Here is a 24,001-nt window from a genome sequence, read left to right on the forward strand (position 1 = left end):
CATTTGGTCCATTTACACTTAAAGTTACATTTAAAGTAGTTATAGCTGTTTTATTAACTGTTTCTGGTTGTGTTTGTAGTTTTTTGTTCCTTCTTTTGATGACTATCTTTTGTGGTACATTTGGATTCCTTTCTCTTTTGTGTGTATGTGTGTGTATATCTAGTACAGATTTTTGGTTTGCGATTACCATGAGGTTACTATGTAACATATACATATGATTATTTTAAGTTGATGATCTCTTAAATATGAATACATTCTAACAACCTTGATTTTTTTACACAAAAGAGAGTGTTTTGTTTTGGTTTTCTTTGTGATGGAAGGGAGAATTACTAGAGTGATATTTTCCAGTAAAAGAGGGTAGGAACTAAAGTATAAACAGGTTGACACAGACAGGAACGTGGGAGGCTTGCCCAATAAAAGCAGGTGCAAATACAAGCAGATAAGAGATGTGGCAGAAAAGTTCTCTTTTGATTGTTCCTGTTGCTCAAGTCTTCTCCTTGTTCCCCCACCCACCAAGCTGAGAGGAAGGCAGGAGAGATGTAGAAATACGAAATAGTCATCGAGGATGATGGGAGAATGAATGGATTAGGGACCTACGGTAGGATACCAAGTGGCCACAGTTTGTTGCTGGTAGTCATAGATTTAAAGTAGACTACTCAGGTGTGCTTTTCCTTAGTCACATTAGCTGTGTACTAGGCATAGACAGGAGAAGGCAATGGCACCCCACTCCAGTACTCTTGCCTGGAGAATGCCATGGGCAGAGGAGCCTGGTAGGCTGCAGTCCACGGGGTCACTAAGAGTCGGACACAACTGAGCGACTTCACTTTCACTTTTCACTTTCATGCACTGGAGAAGGAAATGGCAGCCCACTTCAGTGTTCTTGCCTGGAGGATCCCAGGGACCGGGGAGCCTGGTGGGCTGCCGTCTTTGGGGTCGCACAGAGTCAGACATGACTGAAGCAACTTAGCAGCAGCAGCAGCAGGCACAGACAGAAAATAAGATTATATCAGGACTAGGGTTATGCTGGGCAGGTTCAACAAAAGAGAAATTAGGGAGCTAAATTATATTCTTCTAGCCAGTTCCTCACAAATAAGGAATATTTCATTTGAATATTTTTTAAATAACTGAACTTAAACTGTCAATAACAGTAAATCATAATAAAGGATCAACATATATAATAGTTTTACATAATTTGGGCAGTGTTTTTTAATTTTTAGTGTTGACATGTAATTTTAAAGCACCTAATTAAAAGCAAAAATATGGTTTGAAATATGGTTAATTATTTCACTTAGTAAAGTAATTCTTCCAATTAGTAATGACAGTCATTACCTGCTTCTTTCATGGAAATCTGGTCTATCATTCCTTTTAGTTCATAAATGTTGCCTGATAAAGTTCTAAGTTTGTTGTGCTTAATCCGTTCTATAATTACATTACTGTGCCAATATATGTTGGTGATGTCTCTAGGAGAAAAAAAAGCTTAGTTGAAGCCAAAATATTCACATTTTACCAAGAGTCACAATGTACACATGTAATAAAATTGTAACAGGAATAAATTTGCACTCCAGCTACAATGCTATCAATCTAATTACAAAATATTTGACGGCCAAACACTGCAACAGAACTCAACCTCTTGGCTAATGTGAACCTGAGTAACAAGAAACTGTACTGTGGCCAAACCATGTGGCTAGTATAAAATGTATCATTAGCAAGAAAGCAAGGAGTTCTCTAAATATCTTGTGGCAATAAAGTTCACAACTCTATCTCAACTGATGCCAAACCGGTTGCCAAAGGATGGTTTCCCTGTCACTCTCCTCAGGGCCTATGCTGGGTTAGATTTCATGCAGTTATATTGTTTGAATTATTCTTCTCTTGTGTTTCTCCCCCCCACACCACCATATAGCCAAATGTCTTTACCTTCCTCTTTAGAAAGTACCAAAAGAGGTTCCAATTGTGAAAAAACAAACTGCAGCATCAAACTACTGACCCATAAATCTACTCTTTATATTTCTTTACATGAAGCCAAGAATAAATATAGAGAAAACAAAATTTTTAAATATATTAGATAAATGAACATTCTGACTCATTAGATTAGTAATAAACATTCTAAATATAATAAATGAGAAAGTTAAGGTCATTTAGTTTGGTCAAATGGAACTAAACTCATATGTTATAATTTAACACAATATTCTCACATTCTCTGTTCTTTTTTGGGTTTCCCTTGTGGTTCAGCTGGTAAAGGATGCACCTGCAATGCGGGATACCTGGGTTCGATCCCTGGGTTGGGAAGATCCCCTGGAGAAGGGAAAGGCTACCCACATTAGTATTCTGGCCTAGAGAATTCCATGGACTTATAGTCCATGGGGTCACAAAGAGTCGGACACGACTGAGTGACTTTCACTATTTTATTTAACAAATATTTAAATAGTACTCAAGCACTGTTCTCGAAGTCTTATAAATATTAACTCAAAATAATTTAAAAAGTAGGTCATGCTGTATCATCATTACACAAATGAAGAAAATGAGACTGAAAGAGGGTAACTGGCCTAAGTCATACAGCCAGTAAACAGTAGTAATGCTGCTGCTGTTGCTGCTAAGTCGCATCAGTCGTGTCCGACTCTGTGTGACCCCATAGACAGCAGCCCACCAGGCTCCCCCGTCCCTGGGAGTCTCCAGGCAAGAACAGTGGAGTGGGTTGCCATTTCCTTCTCCAATGCGTGAAAGTGAAGTCACTCAGTCGTGTCCGACTCTTAGTGACCCACAGACTGTAGCCTACCAGACTTCTCCATCCATGGGATTTTCCAGGCAAGAGTATTGGAGTGGGTTTCCATTGCCTTCTCCGGCAGTAGTAATGGGATTCCAACAAAGGCAATCAGTGCTGCCTCTGGATATTAAGGAAATGAGTGGGTGCAAGGCAAGCAAGAAATAAGGTGAGCAAGGCAGATTTTATATACTCATAAACTTTCAGGTAAGTATCTCTAAACGTGATACAGTGTACTGTTTTATTACAACCTTTTATTACATTTTTTTTTAACCACTAAGAACATTGGTTTTGAAGAATAGGAAATGGGACTAGCAGAGTAGCAGAACTAGGCAAAGCCCACTTACCAAAGGATGCTTTCATTTTAGGGAAAACCATAAAGTGCCAGTGATTACTTAACATGTAGCTGTGTGGCACTGTTACATAATTTTGATTTCTTTTCTGGATCAGTAAATACATATCTGGTTTTGGTTTTCCCAATTTAGATGTGAGACTCTGGACTGAAATGCATGTAGTGAATGTTAACTACAAGCTATCATTATTGTTAAGCAGATAATCCCAGCCCACTTCCTAGAACCTCTGAAAAAAATAAAGCACTATTCATACAAATTTGAGCTGTCACTATTTTAAAAATAATGTGAGTTAACAAATTTCTTGCAAAAGCAAGAAAGCTAGTTATAATCAAAATGGTCATACTCATTTTACTTTTCTGCCATCAGTTTATAACCTCGTTAGAAAGTCTTTGTTTCACAGCAAGATGCAATTTGTCATGCATCTCCTTGTAGTTCTTACACACAAATATCTTTACAACAAATCTTACATACAAATATCTTATTACAAATTTTACTAAAAGAATACTGAAAAGTTATACTTACATCAGTTTTCCTTCTACACATATAGCAGTGTTATTATTGATGACTTTAATCATCCATTCCTGTAGCTGGACTACCTGATAAAGCATAAAATGAAATATATATTATTTCTTATATTACTTGTACCATATGCATTACAAAATCAGTTTACATTAAATTAAAAGAAAAAACTTATACAAGTAATCCAAATGAGTCCTTCGTGTTCATCTATATAAGAATCAGAGTCTATTTTATATAGCAATAAGGTAAAAACTCTTATGCATAATTAAACAAAAGATGGAGACAGAGACTGAACTGAAGTTGTACTGCAGTTTGTTCTATTAATAAAATCCAGAATCAATTATACCTTAAATATTCTTATGTCAAATATCTTAACCACTAAGGGAAAAAGTCACCTAAAATCTTGAGGTATCCATTAAAATACCAAAGCCACAAAAGACACAATAACTTAGAGAAAACAAGTTAAGTAGTATGCATTTCACCATCACTTTTATCCCTGTTATAATTAGAGCATTTTTTTTTGAAAAGTTGATTTGGAGTTGCATTTAATTTCCTATAAAGATGATTGCTAGTAATCTATATTTAGTATTCTATTCCAAAGCAAACATGTGAACAGCTCCTCTAGTCATGGGATTCTCCAGGCAAGAATACTGGAGTGGGTTGCCATTTCCTACTCCAGTGTTACAACAGTAAAACTTTTCAAATCTTTAGATGCTGTAACTCCTTTCCCTTTTAACTGCTCTGTTAATAGAACACCAAGAATCAGGAAAAAAAAAAAATTTAAGAACAAGAATACCTCAGTATTCATCCCCAAAGGGAGTTGAAGACTATGCAACTAGTGATAGAGCAAAATAAGACTTCACGCATGGGTCTTCTTACTTTTAATCCACTGCTCATTTCACTAGGCCACATTGCCTCTACACTAAATATTAACAAAAACCCAAAATGAACCTGTTAATGAGAGAGCAAAAGAGCTTATGCACTTTAAGAATGAGGGTGAAAACAAGTATTTATCTGCCTTAAAAGTTTTCCTACCTTAATTTTAACTCCATTTGTAATAGTTTGGCTTGTACTTGGAGAAGGGTTCCAAGCATTTCTTTTTGATCTCTGAGGTATTGTTATATGAAATCGTGGAGTTGCAAGCACAATTTTACAAGTATCATTCATGGAACCTGTAAAATCAGTCTCTCTGTGCATTGTTTTCTCATTTCCTTCCTTAATTTCCTGTTTTGAAGTGCCTTCTGCTGTAATCTTACTATCATCGGAAACCAGTAATTGACCACCATTTTCAACATCAGGACCACAAAGAGTCTCAACAGTGGTATTTGGGGACTTTTCACAGGTAGAATCAATGTCTTCTAAAACAAACGTGTCCTTTTTGGCTTTATTGGTTGCAACTATATTCTCCTTTGAGTGAAGAATTTGTCTAGCCAGCTGAGCTCTAGTTAGTGCCCTGTTTGTAGCTGCAACATTTTTATGTTCTTGGTTCAGAACTGGAAGCTCTGCAAAAAATACAAAACCAAACCAAATTTATAGACGGATAATATGAAATGAAAAGAGAACAGCAGAAAAATTTTAAACTTTTAATTGCCTACACAGGGAAAATAACTATCTAGAACATTTAACCATACATTCAAATAACAAACTAAAAACAAAACAAAAAGCACTTTACCATAAGTTAAATTGTGCAGAGGCACCTTCTTTTCCTGCTGATATTTAATCTTTTGCTTGACCGGCACAAAAATATTATTTGATGATTCCAGAGGAACTTCTTGGACTGAGGTTGAGTTTTCTTTTTTTAAAGAAAGAAGTTTTATTAGTCAATAAGAGAAAAAAATGCCTTTAAAAATCTTGGAATAAAGACTTAAATCGAGTAGTGATCAGACCAACAGAGTATATACTTTAATATATGACAGTTATATTAAGTTTTTGCCCTTTTTTATTATCTCATATCTTCAATGCATTCTCTATACCTGTATTATGCTGAGAAAGAATTTTTAAAAAACTTCTCCACATTACCTGCCAGCTCTAGACACAAGTATACGACTGGACTTAGAAGCCTAGAGATCTGGAATAAAATTCTGGTGCTGTCACAAATCAGATATGTTTATGTCAAAGTCATATATCAAGTGCCATCCTGTCTTAAAAATTCTGATTTTGCTTCTGGTTGTTGGAAATTTCTAAAATATGGATGAACAGTTGTAACAGGTTTAAAAATCAAAATGTTGAGATTCAGTAGCAGACTAAGTCATAATTTATACTTCTTTGACATCCCTTTAGCAGGTCTTCAAAGACACAAATTTGGTAGGCTTAATCACCAGACAAACAGGAACTAATAGCACTGCTTATATTTTATTCTGCTTTACATCCTAGATGGTTAAAGTTTTGTATCTTGAATATAGAAATGAGTTTCTTTCACACAAAAAGGGGAAGGTAATAGATTTAAAATTCGTACCAGTGACACAAAGACAGAAATATAGATCAATGGAACAGAATAGAAAGCCCAGAGATAAATCCATGAACCTATAGACAGCTTATCTTCGACAAAGGAGGCAAGAATATACAATGGAAAAAAGACAACCTCTTTAACAAGTGGTGCTGGGAAAACTGGGCAACCACTTGTAAAAGAATGAAACTAGAACACTTTCTAACACCATACACAAAAATAAACTCAGGCGGTGCACTGCGCCCCGCCGGAAGTGCTTCCCTGGGCGGAAGCTTTAGAGCGCAATATAGCGGAAGTGCTTTCTCTTCCGGCCTCTTTGGTCTCGGCGGCAGAAGCAAGATGACGAAGGGAACGTCATCGTTTGGAAAGCGTCGGAATAAGACGCACACGCTGTGCCGCCGCTGTGGCTCTAAGGCCTACCACCTTCAGAAGTCGACCTGTGGCAAGTGTGGCTACCCTGCCAAGCGAAAGAGAAAGTATAATTGGAGTGCTAAAGCTAAAAGACGAAATACCACCGGGACTGGTCGAATGAGGCACCTAAAAATTGTATACCGCAGATTCAGGCATGGATTCCGTGAAGGAACAACACCTAAACCCAAGCGAGCGGCTGTTGCAGCATCCAGTTCATCCTAAGGATTTCAACAATTAGTCGCGCAATAAATGTTCTGGCTTTTAAAAATAAAAAAAAATAAAAAATAAACTCAAAATGGATTAAAGGTCTAAATGTAAGGCCAGAAACTATAAAACTCCTAGAGGAGAACATAGGCAAAACACTCTCCGACAGAAATCACAGCAGGATCCTCTATGACCCACCTCCCAGAATATTGGAAATAAAAGCAAAAATAAACAAATGGGACCTAATTAAACTTAAAAGCTTTTGCACAACAAAGGAAACTGTAAGCAAGGTGAAAAGACAGCCCTCAGATTGGGAGAAAATAATAGCAAACAAAGAAACAGACAAAGGATTAATCTCAAAAATATACAAGCAACACCTGAAGCTCAATTCCAGAAAAATAAATGACCCAATCAAAAAATGGGCCAAAGAACTAAACAGACATTTCTCCAAAGAAGACATACAGATGGCTAACAAACACATGAAAAGATGCTCAACATCACTCACTATCAGAGAAATGCAAATCAAAACCACAATGAGGTACCATTACACACCAGTCAGGATGGCTGCTATCCAGAAGTCTACAAGCAATAAATGCTGGAGAGGGTGTGGAGAAAAGGGAACCCTCTTACACTGTTGGTGGAAATGCAAACTAGTACAGCCGCTATGTAGAACAGTGTGGAGATTTCTTGAAAAACTGGAAATAGAACTGCCATATGACCCAGCAATCCCACTACTGGGCATACACACCGAGGAAACCAGATCTGAAAGAGACATGTGCACCCCAATGTTCATCGCAGCACTGTTTATAATAGCCAGGACATGGAAGCAACCTAAATGCCCATCAGCAGACGAATGGATAAGGAAGCTGTGGTACATATATACCATGGAATATTACTCAGCCATTAAAAAGAATTCATTTGAATCAGTTCTAATGAGATGGATGAAACTGGAGCCCATTATACAGAGTGAAGTAAGCCAGAAAGATAAAGACCAATACAGTATACTAACACATATATATGGAATTTAGAAAGATGGTAATGATAACCCTATATGCAAAACAGAAAAAGAGACACAGATGTACAGAACAGACTTTTGGACTCTGTGGGAGAAGGCGAGGGTGGGATGTTTCGAGAGAACAGCATCAAAACATGTATATTATCTAAGGTGAAACAGATCACCAGCCCAGGTTGGATACATGAGACAAGTGCTCGGGCCTGGTGCACTGGGAAGACCCAGAGGGATCGGGTGGAGAGGGAGGTGGGAGGGGGGAACGGGATGGAGAACACATGTAAATCCATGGCTGATTCATGTCAATGTATGACAAAAACCACTACAATACTGTAAAGTAATTAGCCTCCAACTAATAAAAATAAATAAAATGTAGCAGTGCTAGTAGTAGTATTGTAAAAAAAAAAAAAAAATTGTACCAGTGAAGGAAAAACTGAATTATTTTATATGTTTAATTTCAAATATTATACTTGAAAAAACTGGTAGTGATTACACCTTAATATGTATGTTGCTTTACCCTTAGAAACCTCAATATAAAGATTTTATTATAATGACATGTCATAAAAGATAGATGAACTCTGTGGGAGAAGGTGAGGGTGGGATGTTTCAAAAGAACAGCATGTATACTATCTATGGTGAAACAGATCACCAGCCCAGGTGGGATGCACGAGACAAGTGCTCGGGCCTGGTGCACTGGGAAGACCCAGAGGAAGCGCGTGGAGAGGGAGGTGGGAGGGAGGATCGGGATGGGGAATATGTGTAAATCTATGGCTGATTCATATCAATGTATGACAAAACCCACTGAAATGTTGTGAAGTAATTAGCCTCCAACTAATTAAAAAAAAAAAAAAAAAGATAAGTTTCTATTTCTTTAAATCATTCTACTAGAAATGGCAGGGCAATGTAGTACAGATGAGTAGATACTTCAATCTACTCACAACACGGTACTATATATATACTATATATATGTATAAATCTACTATGTATAAATGTATATGTACTATAAATATACTATATATATATATGTATAAATCTACTATGTATAAATCTACTATACAACACGGTACAGAACACAGGCCATTTATTTCAGTTCAGGGATCCATGTAGGGACTCTCCAAAAGATCTCTGAAATTATATACAATATCTGTGTTTGTATATATGTGTATTTTCTAGAAAGTCAGCAGATTCTCAAAGCAGTCAGTTATGTCTTCCTCTCTCTAATCCCAGTTTACATATAAAACATGCTATAATGTACATTATTTCTCTTGCTTCTCCCTTTTCTCTTAGACTATATGAGATTATTTGTATATTCACCTACCTCCATCCTAAACTCCCTTAGAAAACTGCTTTTGTGTCAAAATACATCACTGTCTTTGAAATGCAACAATACACCCACAATCTATTATGTAAGCAGTTAAGAGCATGAGCTTTCTAATAGATATCTGTATTTAATTCTCAGCTTATCACTTACTTACTACCTGTGAGACACATAGCAGATGTTAATTGATTTAAAAGCTCCATTTCCTAGACTATTAAATGAGCATATATCCATAGTGTTTGCTGAAAGGAGCAAATGAGATAATGCACGTAAAGTATCTTTATCAATTACTGGCTTCTGAAGATACCATTCTGGTTTTTCTTCCTCATTTCAGTGGCTTTCACTACTTTCTGCTCTTTATTCTACCTTCTAAATTTCAGGGTGCCCCAGAACTTATCCTTAAATGTTTTCTCTGGAAACATTTCAACATACACAGTTTTTTTAAGTATAATATACTTACTCCTTGATGATCCCATCTAATCTCATAGCTTTAAATACCATTTAGGTGCTAACGACTCCAGATGTATTTCTCAGGTAGGCCATTTCCCTAAATTCCAACTAATTTTTTTCAACAGCCTAATTCACATCTATACTTCAATTTTTAACAGACATATCAAAATTGACATGACAAGAAACATAATTACTGAGTCCTCAAAACTATTCCACCTCTGCCCCACCTCAGTTAAACTGCTCCATCCTTCCAGTTGCTTGAGCAAAAAAAAAACCCAAACCAAACTAATCACCAAGGTCATCCTTTATACCTCTCTTATATTCCACACTCCCATCTCTCAACATATATCTGGAGGGACTTCCTTGGTGGTCCAGTGGCTAAGATTCTATGCACTCCCAACGCAGGGGGCCTGGGATCCCTGCACAGGGAGCTAGATCCCACATGCCACAACTAAAAGATTCCATGTGCCACAATTAAGACCCTGTGCAGCCAAATAAATAAATAAAATATTAAAACAAATTAACACCCCCACCCCACCCCCGCCGCCAAAACCAAAATCTATCTGGAATTCAGCAACTCCTTATTATCTCCACTGCTACCACCTGACCAAGCCAATGCCATCTCTTAGCTGGAATACTAAAATAACTATTTCAAATTAACAGCTAGAGTGATACTTTTAAAATATAAGTCAGACTGCGACATTCTTCTGCTCAAAACCCTCTAGTGGCTCCTTAATTTGCTTATAACAAAAACCCAAACCCTTATATTTACCTATAAGGCCCTTATAGGACCCTCCTAAAAGACACATTACCTGACCCTCTCCTTATTTATCCCCTCCTCCCCAGCTGCCCACTCACTCCTTGGTAATCTCCTAGCTAGTCTGCATGCTTCTATTTCAGGGCACTTGTACCAGCCACAAGATATCTATCTGCATCTATCGCTTCCTTCAGTTTTTTTGGCTCAAATATCACCTTCTCATTGAAACACTGACCACCCCATGAAAAATTAAAACCTGCTCCAACTCTCCCCATCATGCTTACTCTGCTTTCTCTTTCCAGACCATTTCTATTATAATTCTAAAAAATACTTATTTAATGATCTGTCTGCCACCACCTGAATGTAAGCTAGCTTCATGAGGGCAGAGATTTTTGTTCATTTTGCTCACTGCTGTTCCCTGAGTACCTAAAAGTGTCAGACATAATAAACACTAAACACGGTATAGCATTTTAACCAACACATAATAAAACTAACCTCTTAGTGAACTGTTTTCTGGCTGGAATGATTTGTTGTTTTCCTTTTCTTCACAGAGGTAGGTATGCTTTAATATTCTTTCCTCAGCTCCATTAGGAGTGAAACTTTCATTTTGTGTTGGTTCCAAAAAACTGTTTCTTGATGCTTCTTCTTGCTTGTCGCGTAGGACTTTTTCTTTCATTCTTTGAAATATTTTTCCTGGTGATTCATAGCTTGCCTTATTTTTAAATTCATCCTTGTTGGGCTTTATAGCACTGATATCAAGAGAACTGTTAGAGGTGGTAGCCTCCGCTAGCATGGTAGACTGAAATACATTTTTATTATTAAAAACTGCCATTTCTACAAACTGACTCTTTTTATGATTATTCAGTTTTAAAGCGGATTTCTGATATTTCACCAAGTCTTTTACAGGAGTAAGTGTGCCTGAAGGAATGCTGTCAAAAAAGATCGCATGCATGGGCATATTTCTTTGAGAAGATGTATCTGAAGACAGGTGAATTCCTGGATGTTTCAAAGGTGTTGCAATCATCTTGATAAACAGAAGCAACAAATTCCCTCTAACAGAAAATTCACGCAATTTTCGGGATAGACCTTCAGCAGGGGGCCAGAGGAACCTGCAGTTCAAAGTGAAATCAATTTTTATCATATTTCTGTACAGAAAAAGTTAAGTTTATTTGCTTTCCATAATAACATTATACAAAGTAAAAGGTTTAATTGGTTCATAACAACATTGGATAATCTATACCTCACAAAGCAGGCTAAGATTTTATATTTTTGTTAAGGTTTCATTTATTTTTTTTTCAGTGATAAACAGTTTGGTTTTTAAATTTATTCTCTGCAAAAAAGCAGCTTCCACCAAGTCTTCTACTTTATCACTCTAAGAGCAGAATTTTGAATATTTGTTTTTGAAATTTACTTGAACCTAAAGTCCTGGAGGTTCCAATCTAATATTTGCATCAAAAAACATTAAATGACAGCTGCATATAGCAATAAATTAAGTTATGAAAAGATTAAGTTTCACAAATGTGATTTTTCCTTTTAGGAACTTAAATTTTAAGGCAGCAGCTACATGACATATCCTAATGAAGGTTAAAAATCCATTCAATTTTTAAGTTAACAATCTCCAATCCTGATTTCTGTTATGCTGCAGAACTTTTTAATGTGAGATTTTAGTTTAAAAAAAAAGACCTCAAGTCAAAAGTAGATTATATTCATTATAATTTTCTAAACATTAAAAAAAATAAACATTTACTGCTGCTTAGAATTTTTAGAGGAAATCATGTACTTGGGCATGCATGGTCTTAGACTTGTTTTAGCTTGTTTCTTACATATAAATTTTATTTCCTACACCTACACATTTCTAGGTGATGAACCATACAGTTGCACTCTGCTATACTAGGTAAATTAATACAATATTTTAACCTAAAGGAGCCTAGAACTTATAAGTCTAGATTTACAGCATCTCTTATCACTGAATTTATAACTATTCCAATCAGTCTTTGTTCATATAAACATAAGAAATGTATTTCAAAAAAAAAAAAAAAAGAAATGTATTTCAGAAAATATAAATTCATTCAGACCAAAGACATCAAGTATCTTTATCTACAGCAACTTCTGCAAGAAATATACAAGTTAAAAATTCACATACAAACTACCATTTTATTTGATATTTTATAAGAGAAAAAAAGAAGGGAAAAAAAAAAAAAAAAAGAAGGAAATATTCCTCAATAACAAGAGCTGACAAAGATACCCAGTATCTTAGGAATGGCACAAAACCCACTGAATTCAGCAAATATGTATTAGCACATATATTCATGCATTTGGCAAGATATTAGTGACAGGAATCCTGTGCTTGGAGTTATAATACTCACTGGCCATTCAGTTTAAGTTCTCAAAAACAAAAACGAATAAACTGGGACAACTGCATGGAAAGATGGCAAAGTATGTGAAGGTTTACACAATCTCATTTCTTTAGAACCTAATGAAATGCTCAACAATAAGTATAAACTGCTAGCAAATTAGCAGAAATAAGAACAGACCAGTCTGTAGTACAATAGTTTCTCCCTCCCCACCTTCTCCCAGGGGGATACATTCCAAGACCACCAGTCAATGCCTGAAATTATGGATAGTGCCAGAGCCTATATATACTGCTTTTCCCTTTACATACATACCTATGGTAAAGTTTAATTTGTAAATCAGGCACAGTAAGAAATTAACAATAGTAAAACAATTATAACAATATACTGTAATAAAAGTTATGTGAATGTCACCTCACCCAAAACACAAATTCAATGCCTTTTCCACTTCACTAAGCATTTATCACGCACTGTAGCTGTAACTTTTGCAGTTTTGGGGGTCAACAGCTAAACCCGCATGCATTTCTTTTTCCTTCTTCACAAATAGGAGATTCATTTTTAATCCAGACCTCGGCAATCTCAGCATACAATTTTTTTCCTCATTAAGTCAAGAACTTTCACCTTTTCACTTAAAGGAAGCACTTTACAACTTTTCTTTGGCATACCCAAATTGCCAGCAGCACTACTCTTGTGATTTGGGACAATTACTAAGTAAAATTAGGGTTACCTGAACACAAGCACTATGATACTTCAACAGTCCATCTGATAACTGAGGACTGCTAAGTGACTAGTGCATGGGATATGCTGGACAAAGGGGTGATTAACATTCCTAGAAGGACAGTGTGAGATTTCATTACGCTATTAAGAAAATCATGCAATTTATTTATTTTTAATTGTTTTTATTGGCGTATACTTGCCTTACAAACTTGTATTAGTTTCTGCAAAGTGAATCAGTTATACATATACACATATCCATTCTTTTTTAGATTTCCTTCCTATTTAGGTTCCTTCTAGGACTGGAGAAGACAAGGTGAACTCTAAAATGGTATGTTTGTGCCTTCATTAAATGCTTAAAACTATTTGAAAAATCTAATACTTAAAATTTACTCTGAAAACTGACATGCTGATACACTAGAAAAAAATTGCTATTTATTCAAAATAAAGACTCAGGCATGGGAAAATCAGCTGTAAGTATGAAAAAGTAGCTATGAGTATCTAGAGTAGCTAGAAAGCTAAACAACTGTTATCATGTATATAATACTGAATTTAACTTTTATTCTTCTTCCTAAGAAGACATAAAAACTTCTAGGAATTTACTGCTGTGGTAGTAACATTAATAATAATTACAATGGAATGGGTCAAAACTCCCAAGGCACACTAACCAAAACTGGGAGAGAGAGTTGGGAAAAAATGAGAGGAATAGTAAGTTAACTGACAAATGATATACTTGGAAAAAAGTGCAGCACACAACAACATATTGAGTTGGCCACAGAATTTGGTTTTTCCTGTAAGGTGGTTCTAGTAGAGCTTATTTGTCTTTAACTTCATTCAAAACAGTTCTGTCAGATTGTATTGTGACAGATGTCATTCACAATGCATTAAAATAAAAAAAAAGATTAGTGAACTTTTGTGTAGCCATTTTAATATTAAAAATGGAAAAGGCCACATTTTTGGCATATTATGCTTTATTATTTCAAGAAAGGTGGAAACACAACTGAAATGCAAAAAAAAAAAAAAAAAAAAAAGATTTGTGCAGTATATGGAGAAGCTACTGTGACTGATCAAACCTGTCAAAAGTGGTTTGCAAAATTTTGCGCTGGAGATTTCTTGCTGGACAATGCTCCCTGGTACAATAACCATTTGAAGTTGATAGCGATCAAATTGAGACATTAATTGAGAACAATCAACATTATGCCATGTGGGAGATAGCTGACATACTCAAAATATCCAAATGAAGCACTGAAAATCTTTTGCACCAGTTTGGTTATGTTAATCCCTTTGATGTTTGGGTTCCACATAAGTTAAGCAAAAAAGCACTTCTTGACTGTATTTCTGCATGTGATTCTCTGAACTGTAACAAAAACATTCCATTTTTAAAACAAATTGTGATGTGTGATGAGAAGTGAATACTGTACAATAATGTGGAATGGAAGAGATCATGGGGCAAGTGAAATGAATCACCACCAACCATACCAAACACGATGTGTATGTAGTGGGATTGGAAAGGAGTCCCCTATTATGAGCTCAAAGAACTGCTCCCAATTAGACCAACTGAAAGCAGCACTCAACAAAAAGCATCAGGAATTAGTCAACAGAAAACACAAATTCTTCCAGCAGGGTAACACAAGCCTCCATGTTTCTTTGATGGCCAGGCAAAAACTGTTAACAGCTTCTCTGAGAAGTTCTGATTCATCTGCCATATTCACCAGACATTGCATCTTCAGATTCCCGTTTATTTCAGTATTTACAAAATTCTCTTAATGAAAAAAATTTCAATCTCTTGGGGGACTATAAATGGCATGTGGAAGAGTTCTTTGCTCAAAAAGATAAAAAGTTTTGGGAAGATGGAATTATGAAGTTGCCTGAAAAATGGCAGAAGGTAGTGGAATAAAATGGTGAATATGCTGTTCAATAAAATTCTTGGTGAAAATGAAAAAGGTCTTTCATTTATACTTAGAAACCAAAGGAACTTTTTGGCCAACCCAATGGATAACATTCAAAGAAACCAAATGAATCAATTTAAAGAAATCATCAACATAAAAAATGACCAAAGGACATGAAAGGCATTTAATAGAATACAAATGGCCCATAAATGAGTCAAAATGACACTATTTTACTAATAAATGAAGAGATGCAAATTAAAAGTGAGACTTCTTATGTTTATCAGTTTGGTAAAGGTTAATTTCAAACTACAGGTGTGCATGCCATTGATCAATAAATTCCACTTAAAATTTTTCGTACGGAAACATCTACAAAAGAATGCAAATACATATGTGGTAATAATATTCAACATCTACTCACCTATGTCAGACACTACTTAATCTTACAGCAATTCATAAGAGTTAAGTATTGTTATCATCCCCATTTTGAAGATGAGAAAACTAAGGCATAAAGTGGTTAAATAACCAGTCCAAGGTCCCACTGGCAATTAAGAGCAGGACTCCAGTCTATCTGATTTCAAAGCCTAAGTTCTTAAACAGGCCGTGTACAAGGATGTTCACGGAAGTACTAATTAGAAACAATCTAGATGGCTACCAAAATTCCGCTGTTCACTAAAGCACCGGGCTAACTAGAAACAACCTAGACGTCTATCAATATGGGACAAAATTCTGCTTTTGTCATCCATATAACTGAATTCTATGTATTCAATAAAAAGATATACAAAAAATAAAAAACACACACACACAAAATAAATTAAAAAAAAGATATACATACAGACACACACACACTCTGACATAGAAAGTAGCTGGAATATACTAAGTTTAAAAAGCAGAACAGGATGTACAATTGAATTTGTTAAAAAAAAAAAAACAGTATACGCAAAAAATCTGGAATTAAGATATTGTAAAAAACTGTAATTGTAAATAGCACTTATCTTTGTAGAGAGGGATGAAGGGGCCCCCCGTTTCCTAAATAACTTTATTTACATCTGAAAATGTTTGCAATATGTGATTTAATCAGAAGAAAACACACACTAGATGGATAAATTGTTTCTTTAGCTCTGTGGATCCTGGGTTCCAAGGTGAAGAATCGGGCAGTGACGCACACAATATTCCTATCTGGAAATCTAATTTTTTTTTTCTAGAAGTGATTTTAGAACAAAAGCCTAGGGCGCTCACCACTGAAACGAAATCAGAGGGAAAGAGGTCTGCTCTCTTAATAAATACAGTAGACACGCAGCAAATATACACACCGAATGAACGAGTGGTCGTGATACCGCAGCCAAAGACAGAAACGTACAAAAGTCCGCGAGACCGCAGAAAACTGAAGCGCTGGGACTCGCTGCGCCTGACGGACCGGAGGCAGAAGCTAGGGTAGAGGGTCGGGGAGGCCGTACCTTGCGTGAAGAGCCTGACCGGGCGAGACGGCAGCAGTCTGGGCTCGGCTTCGGGGCAGCGGGGGACCTGGGCGCCCTAAGATCGCGCCTCTGGCCCAAGTCTGCCCCACCCCTCAGCGGCCGAACCCCAGGTGATTCTCACCTTCTCCGTGAGGTTCCCCAACACGAACTATTAGGGAATTCAAATTTGAAGAGCCCGCCCTCCCAGCCAACCCTGGATTGGCGCGCTCAGGAATTGCGTCACCGTGCGTCTCACTGGGACTCCGGGAGCCTGGGGGCGCTTCCCGCTCCGCGTGGGTAATGGCTGTTTCCACAAAAACTGGGTAACCCCAAGCTGCGACAGGTACTGGGCAGGCACCTCTAGCCGTCCTTGGACTTTGTTTCTTCTTCAGAAGAACGCCAACTTCGCGTTTCGCGGCTCTTCCCGAAATGCTTTGCGGCAGGAAAGCCTACGTCAGACGTCAGACGCGCTACTGCGCATCTTACGTTTGGTCCTTCTCGGCTACCCTCTTGCTCTGTGTGAGAACGGTAATAGCTTTTGGTTATTTGTTGCTTCCAAGTGTGAGGAATTAGCTTGCTGAATATGTTTAAGAGAGCTTTTAAGTTTTCCCTGGCCGTCAGATATTTGAGGCCGAGAAGGAACGTTCTGTTCTTGAGGGGATAGTGGACTAAATGCAAAGTTATACTTGCAATAGTTATAATTGTTAACCTAATCATCTCGAACCCTAAAAGCAATTCATCTTAACTACTGGGTTGCGATGCAGTTTGTTCCAGTCGCGTTCAGACTTATCCCAGCCTTAGACTTCTCCCAGTGTACTGTGCTTCCTTCGGCTCAGAGCCCCGGCACGACGCGTTGCGGGCTGGAAACTGTGTAGAATGCCTTGTTTCAGTCTTGGAGGAGGAGGAGCCAGAGGAGTAACTAGAGTTTTCAGCCTTAAATCTGTTTCAGCTCCCGTCCTGCGTGTTGTCTTCATGGACTCCGCCCTACTCCCCACCAAGTCAACATTTAGGACCGGAGAGTTTATTTTTTGCCTCTTTAAAGTGACGTTTGAGATTCTCTCCTCTAAATCATGTATCCATAAATCTTGTGCTCATCGAATATTCAGAATCTAAAATACACTTTTTAAAACATCGAATGAAAATAAATAAATAAAACATCGAATGAATGCAAGTAAGGAAAAGAAACCAGTTGGGGGTGGGAGGAGAGAAGCAGGTCTGCATAGAAATTTCTGACTGTGCAGCATAATGAGAAAATGGCTGGACATGGATTTGCACCAAATTATGGGAAAAACCAGATGGCATAGTGGTAAAGAACTCACCTGCCAATTCAGGAGATGTAAGACACGTGGGTTCAATCTCTGGGTTGGGAAGGTCCCTTGGAGGAGGGCATGGCAGTCCACTCCAGTATTCTTGGCTGGAAAATTGCATGAACAGAGGCGCTTGGTGGTACAGTCCATGAGGTCTCAAAGAGTTGGACACAACTGAAGGGACTTAGCAGGCAAACCAAACTTGAAATATATGTTTAGTGAAATCTATGAAATACACTTTGTGGGATAGAGGGACTTTGAAAAGAGGGGCATTCATACTTAAAAGCATCTGAAGTAGAGGCATGAAAGGTTTCTGTTTCTGATGATGAAGCTAACCATGGCTCACACTTTCAGCTAAAACAGGAACTTTTAAATATTAAGGGCAGACACTCAGAATTACAGACTTTAATTTTTTAGATTAGCCACTTCTGTTTGAGAAGTAAGTAGGATCTAGTATGCTCCAGGGTGAACAGCAACAAGAATTTACATAAGAGTGACTAATAATTTTCCAAGGAAGTCTGAATAATACTTTGTGGATGAAAGTGCAGTGAGAAGGTATATAGGCAACCTTCATCTGTCCAATGGAGCATCAACATGCTGCCTTGGATGGATCCTCTTAAGTTTGTGTTTGCAAGGATAGGCAGGCTTTTTATGGTCAGAGCCAGGCACCTGGGATAATCTGTCCTCAATCTGTAACACCTGGGAACACATAGAGACCTACTTAGGGTTTAAAATACATAGCAAGAGAGGATGGAATTCTTATGTTGTGTGGGAGTTGCAGTCAAGAGATCTGTATCTGCTTAGCCTGGAAGAATATTCCCAGAACCGTGGTAATATACTATGGTCCAGTTGTATACTAAGTGTCTGCCTCCAATGTGGGAGACCCGGGTTTGATCCCTGGGTTGGGAAGATCCCCTGGAGAAGGAAATGGTAACCCACTCCAATATTCTTGCCTGGAGAATCCCATGGACGGAGGAGCCTGGTAGTCTACAGTCCACGGGATCCCAAAGAGTTGGACACAACTGAGCGACTCACTTTCCAGTTGTATGCTAATTGACCAAATAGCATTTTGAGAAGAATTAGAAAAAAGATGCTCTTTCATCAAGGCCAGGGATGATTTTGCACTCCAGGGGACATTTGGCAAAGTCTGGGAATATAAATGTCATAACTTATAAGGGTGCCACTGGCAGCTAGTGAGTAGAGGGCAGGAATGCTACTAAACATCATGTAGTGCATAGGACAGCCCTTCCACTACAAAGAATTCTTAAATCTGAAATGTCAATAGTGCCAAAGTTGATAAATCCTACATTTGGAAGATGTAGCCCTGAATTAGGATTTTAGTCTCCTCTCTCTCAACTGTGCTCCCAATGTAAGACACAGCTATGCAACTACTACTATCCTGTGGACTGAAAGGAGGGATGAGGATTGAGTCAACAGGGCGGTTATCCAGGCTTCTTAGAGGAGGACCCTTCAGAAGGAAAGACTGCCAAGGAGATTGTTATGTGATAGAGACAACATACAAGCACATAAACATACCATTACAAATTGTAATAAGTGTTATGATGATGTATCAGTTCAGGTTGCAGGACGCTGATGGTAACATGGAGTACAAGAGACTTATTGGAAGATAAAGCCTGTGAAAGTTTAAGGGAGAGGAAAAAGAAATGAGCCTGGAAAATCGTTAGGCTTTGATGCAGATCAGAAATTTGTGAAAGAAAAAGGGAGATGGAAGTAGAACTGGGCAAAGGGTGCTAAAGATTGCAGTACAGATTGACAAAGTGTTGGGAGTTGGATTGACAATAGGGAGTTTTGGGGTAACCTATCAGAGGAGATATCCAGTGGGCCAAAATGGAAAGGTCCTGAACTCCATTATGTTGGCAATGGGAAGAACACACTTTGGCTCAAAGGCTTAAATTTTTTTTTTAACAGATATAATTAACATAATAGTATATTATTATATAAAAGATTGAGGGCAGAAGAAGAGGGCGTCAGAGGATGAGATGGCTGGATGGCATTACCGATGCCATGGACATGAACTTGGGCAAACTTCGGGAGATGGTGAGGGACAGAGAGGCCTGGCATGCTGCAGTCCATGGGTTGCAGAGTCGGATCTGAATGGGCAAAATGATCACCACACTATGTCTAGTTAACATCCATTAAGACAGATACATATAATTTTGTTTTTCTTGCAATGAGAACTTGTAAGATCTACCTTCTTAACAACTTTTAAATATACAATTCAATATTTTTAATTGTAGTCATCATGTTATACATTACACCCACAGGACGTCTTTATTTATACCTGAAAATTTATACCTTTTGACCACTTCTTCCATTTGCCCATACCTGTGGCAACCATCAATCTGTTCTGTGTGTCTATGAGTTTAAATTTTTAAAATTTCACTATTAATTGTAAGACTATGTAGTGTTTGTCTTTCTCTGTCTGACGTTTCACTTAGCATAATGCCCTTCAGCTCCACCCATGTTGCAAATGGCAAGATATCCTTCTCTCTCACAGCTGAGTAATATTCCATTGTGTGTGTATGTATATATATACATATGTATGTATATATGTACGTACATATATGTATATGTACATACATATATACATACATATATGTATATACATATGTGTATGTATACACACACACACACACACACACACACACACACACCCCACATTTTCTTTATCAGTTCATCCATCAGTGGACACTTACATTCTTTACATGCCTTGGCTGTTGTAAATAATGCTGCAATGAACATGGGGGTACAAATATCTTAGTTTTCTTTTTTATTTGGTTAAATACCCAACAGTAGAATTGCTGGATCATATCCTAGTTCTATTTTTAAATTTTTAAGAAAATTCCATAGTTTTCTATAGTGGCTGTACCAATTTACATTCCCACCAAGAGTACACAAGGGTTCTCCTTTCTCCACATCCTTGCCAACACTTGTTAGTGTGTTGTGTCAGTTGCTCAATCACGTCCAACTCTTGGGACCCCATGGACCATAACCCTCCAGGTTCCTCTGTCTATGGAATTCTCCAGGCAAGAATACTGGAGTGGGTTGCCATTTCCTTCTCCACTACACTTGTTATCTCTTATCTTTTTTATGACAATCATTCATTATTATTTTTTTTTTTCCTGGCTGCACTATGCGGCTTGTAGAATCTTATTTCCCCAGCCAGGGATTGAACTTGTGCCTTCTGCAGTGGAAGCACACAGTCTTAACCACTGGACCACCAGGCAAATCCCATGACAGTCTTTCTAACATAAGTGGGGTGATAGCACACTGTGGTCTAAATTTTCATTTCTCTTAGGATTAGTGATGTTGAGTTCTTTTTCCTATATTTATCAGCCATTTCTATGTATTCTTTAGAAAAATGTCTATTTAGTTTTTTTGGTTTAAAAATCATATTGTTTCACTATTGAGCTGAGTTCTTCATATATTTTGAATATTGACCCTTTATCAGGTATATGATTTACAAGTATTTTCTCCTATTCTGTAGGTTGCTTTTTCATTTTCTTGATGGTTTTCTTTGCTGTGCAAAAGCTTTTTAGTTTGATATAGTCCCACTTGTTTATTTTTCCTTTTGTTGCCTTTTTTTTTTGGTGTCAAATCCAAAAAAAATCATTGTCAAGACCAGTGCCAAGGAGCTTACTGCTTGTTTTCTTCTAGAAGTTATATGGTTTCAGGTCTTATGTTCAAGTCTTTAACCATTTGAGTTAATTTTTTTATTTAGTGTAAGATAGTGTGTAGGGAATATGCTATGCACAGGCCTGTACTATACTTAACAGGGCTTCTTTGAAAAATAAGAATGACTCTCTCATCACCCCCAGGCGAAGGGCTGGAAGCAGTAAAAAGTACAGTGTGGAAAAACATCTTGAAAACAAGATGTTGAAGTACTGATGTGACTGATGGAAAACCATTAGTGACTGTAACCAGAGCCTTGAGGGAGTTGCTGAGAAAGGTGTCAGTCGCTAAAGGGCTAAACAGAGTCATGAAAGGCCTGAAGGTTTGACATTGAGGACTGTGTATTGTATATCTTTATCCCCGATCTGAGATTGTAAAAAAACAGATATCTCTAGAGCACATACAAGGAAGTAGACGTTAACAATAAAAAGCACGCAAGGATTCGGATCTGGGTTTTTGCCTGCGAATGGCATCAGCCCCCTGATCCCCACCTTACTTCTGAGTCTTGTTTTTCTTTATTCTACGGCACTGCTCCCTCAGGTCTGTTCGTTGTTGGGCTGGTCCTGACGATAGTGGTCAAATTTCATTCCTCTGTGTGTGTGTATTCTTTAAATATATATTCTTTACATATATATATTCAGATTCTTTCCCCTTGAGGGTTATTACAAAATATTGAGTACAGTTCTCTGTGCTATATAGAAGGTCCTTGTTGATTATCTATTTTATATGTAGTAGTGTGTATATTTCATCTTAATTCCTAATTTATCCCTCCCCCACTTCCCGTTTTGTAACCATAAGTTTGTTTTCTATGTCTGTAAGTCTATTTCTGTTTTGTGTTTAAGTTCATTTCTTTTTTTTTAAGATTCCACATATAAACAATATCATGAAATTTTCTTCTTCTGTCTGACTTACTTCACTTAGTATGATAATCTCTAGATCCATCCATATTTCTGCAGATGGCATTATTTCATTATTTTTCATGGCCAAGTAATATTTCATTGTGTATATATACCACTGTTGCTTCCTGACTTGCATACAGATTTCTCAAGAGGCAGATCAGGTGGTCTCTTTAAGAATTTTCCACAGTTTGTTGTGACCTACACAGTCAAAGGCTTTGGCATAGTCAATAAAGCAGAAGTAGGTGTTCTTCTGAACTCTCTTGCTTTTTCAATGATCCAGTGAATGCTGGCAGTTTGATCTCTGGTTCCTCTGCCTTTTCTAAATCCAGCTTAAACATCTGGAAGTTCTTGGTTCACGTACTGTTGAAACCTGGCTTGGAGAATTTTGAGCATTACTTTGCTAGCATGTGAGATGAGTACAATTTGTGGTAGGTTGAACATTCTTTGGCATTGCCTTTCTTTGGGATAAGAATGAAAACTTAATAGGAGTTAAGCAAATAAAACTGGAAGGCTGAATGGTAAGCCTGTGGCATATTGAAGTATCAGAGATAGGGGCATTCCTAGGTGTCTCTAAAGTTTAGGAAATAGTAACTGATATGGATAGTCCAGCTGGTTTTAGGCTGAGGTTAGGGTAACATGAGAGGCCTGATGGTACTAACAGTAACTATGTCCGTAATACTTACTATAACTAATATTTTAGTTATAGGTAAACATGAAGTGAGGTGTCTATGATTTAATATGATGGCTTCCCTGGTAGATCAGCTGGTAGAGAATCCGCCTGCAATGCAGGAGACCCGGGTTTGATCCCTGGGTTGGGAAGATCCCCTGGAGAAGGGCATGGCAACCCACTCCATTATTCTTGCCTGGAGAATCCCCATGCACAGAAGAGACTGGAGGGCTACAGTCCGTGGGGTCACAGAATCAGACAGGACTGAGCAACAGAGCCTGCATGCGTGGATTTTGTAAGCTGTATTGTGTTCCTCTTTGTCAGTTCATACTAATAGGTATAGAAACTACACTAAAGCTGACTTGAAGCAAAAGATAAAAATGAAACCAGTTTTTTAAAGAGTCTCAAATTATTAGCAGTTAAACAGAAAATGGTTTGATTTTCCCATCCCTGCTTCCTACTGTAGTCTGTCAAATATCTCTCTTTCTAAATTGTGGCTAACTTGAAAACAACTTGGCCTAATTCTGTCATCTGAAACCATAATATCCCAGCCCCTTCCCAGTCTTTGGGGAAATGCCCCAAATCTATCTAACTCTAATCCTACAACTTTCATCCCCTACCCCTGCTGAGATGATTCCTAGGAAACATATTGGGGATGAAGGAATATCATCTCTTCCATAGTAACAAAAACAAGCAAAATATGCCACGGCATAAGTGATAGCTTTGCCCAGCCACCATCTTCCCACGTGGCTCAGATGATAAAAGCATCTGCCTGCAATGCAGGAGACCCAGGTTTGACCCC

The 24,001-nt window shown here is 37.6% G+C and overlaps 2 protein-coding genes across 4 annotated transcripts in view; one reads left to right on the forward strand and one right to left on the reverse strand.

Moving 5' to 3' along the window:
- The window catches only part of MIS18BP1 (MIS18 binding protein 1), a 50,063-nt gene extending 32,815 nt beyond the window's left edge, over nucleotides 1–17,248 (reverse strand). The window contains exons 1-6 of one of the 3 annotated variants that reach the window (XM_043922722.1): nucleotides 16,634–17,248; nucleotides 10,721–11,334; nucleotides 5,303–5,422; nucleotides 4,666–5,132; nucleotides 3,634–3,707; nucleotides 1,330–1,460 (exon numbers count right to left, since the gene is read on the reverse strand). In XM_043922722.1, the coding sequence (XP_043778657.1) occupies nucleotides 1,330–1,460; nucleotides 3,634–3,707; nucleotides 4,666–5,132; nucleotides 5,303–5,422; nucleotides 10,721–11,249 (1,321 nt within the window). In that variant the 5' untranslated portion in view covers nucleotides 11,250–11,334; nucleotides 16,634–17,248. Of the gene's footprint in view, nucleotides 1–1,329; nucleotides 1,461–3,633; nucleotides 3,708–4,665; nucleotides 5,133–5,302; nucleotides 5,423–10,720; nucleotides 11,335–16,489 lie in introns of all 3 variants that reach the window. The other 2 variants (XM_043922723.1, XM_043922724.1) reach the window with 2 other exon arrangements.
- Nucleotides 6,367–6,754, forward strand: LOC122707064 (60S ribosomal protein L37). Its single transcript, XM_043922728.1, has one exon. It carries the CDS (start codon nucleotides 6,416–6,418, stop codon nucleotides 6,707–6,709), a length of 294 nt encoding a protein of 97 aa, XP_043778663.1. The 5' UTR covers nucleotides 6,367–6,415; the 3' UTR covers nucleotides 6,710–6,754.
- Nucleotides 17,249–24,001: the final 6,753 nt, after the last annotated feature.

This window comes from Cervus elaphus, chromosome 13 (genome assembly GCF_910594005.1).
Source record: "Cervus elaphus chromosome 13, mCerEla1.1, whole genome shotgun sequence".
Taxonomy (NCBI): Eukaryota; Metazoa; Chordata; class Mammalia; order Artiodactyla; family Cervidae; genus Cervus; species Cervus elaphus.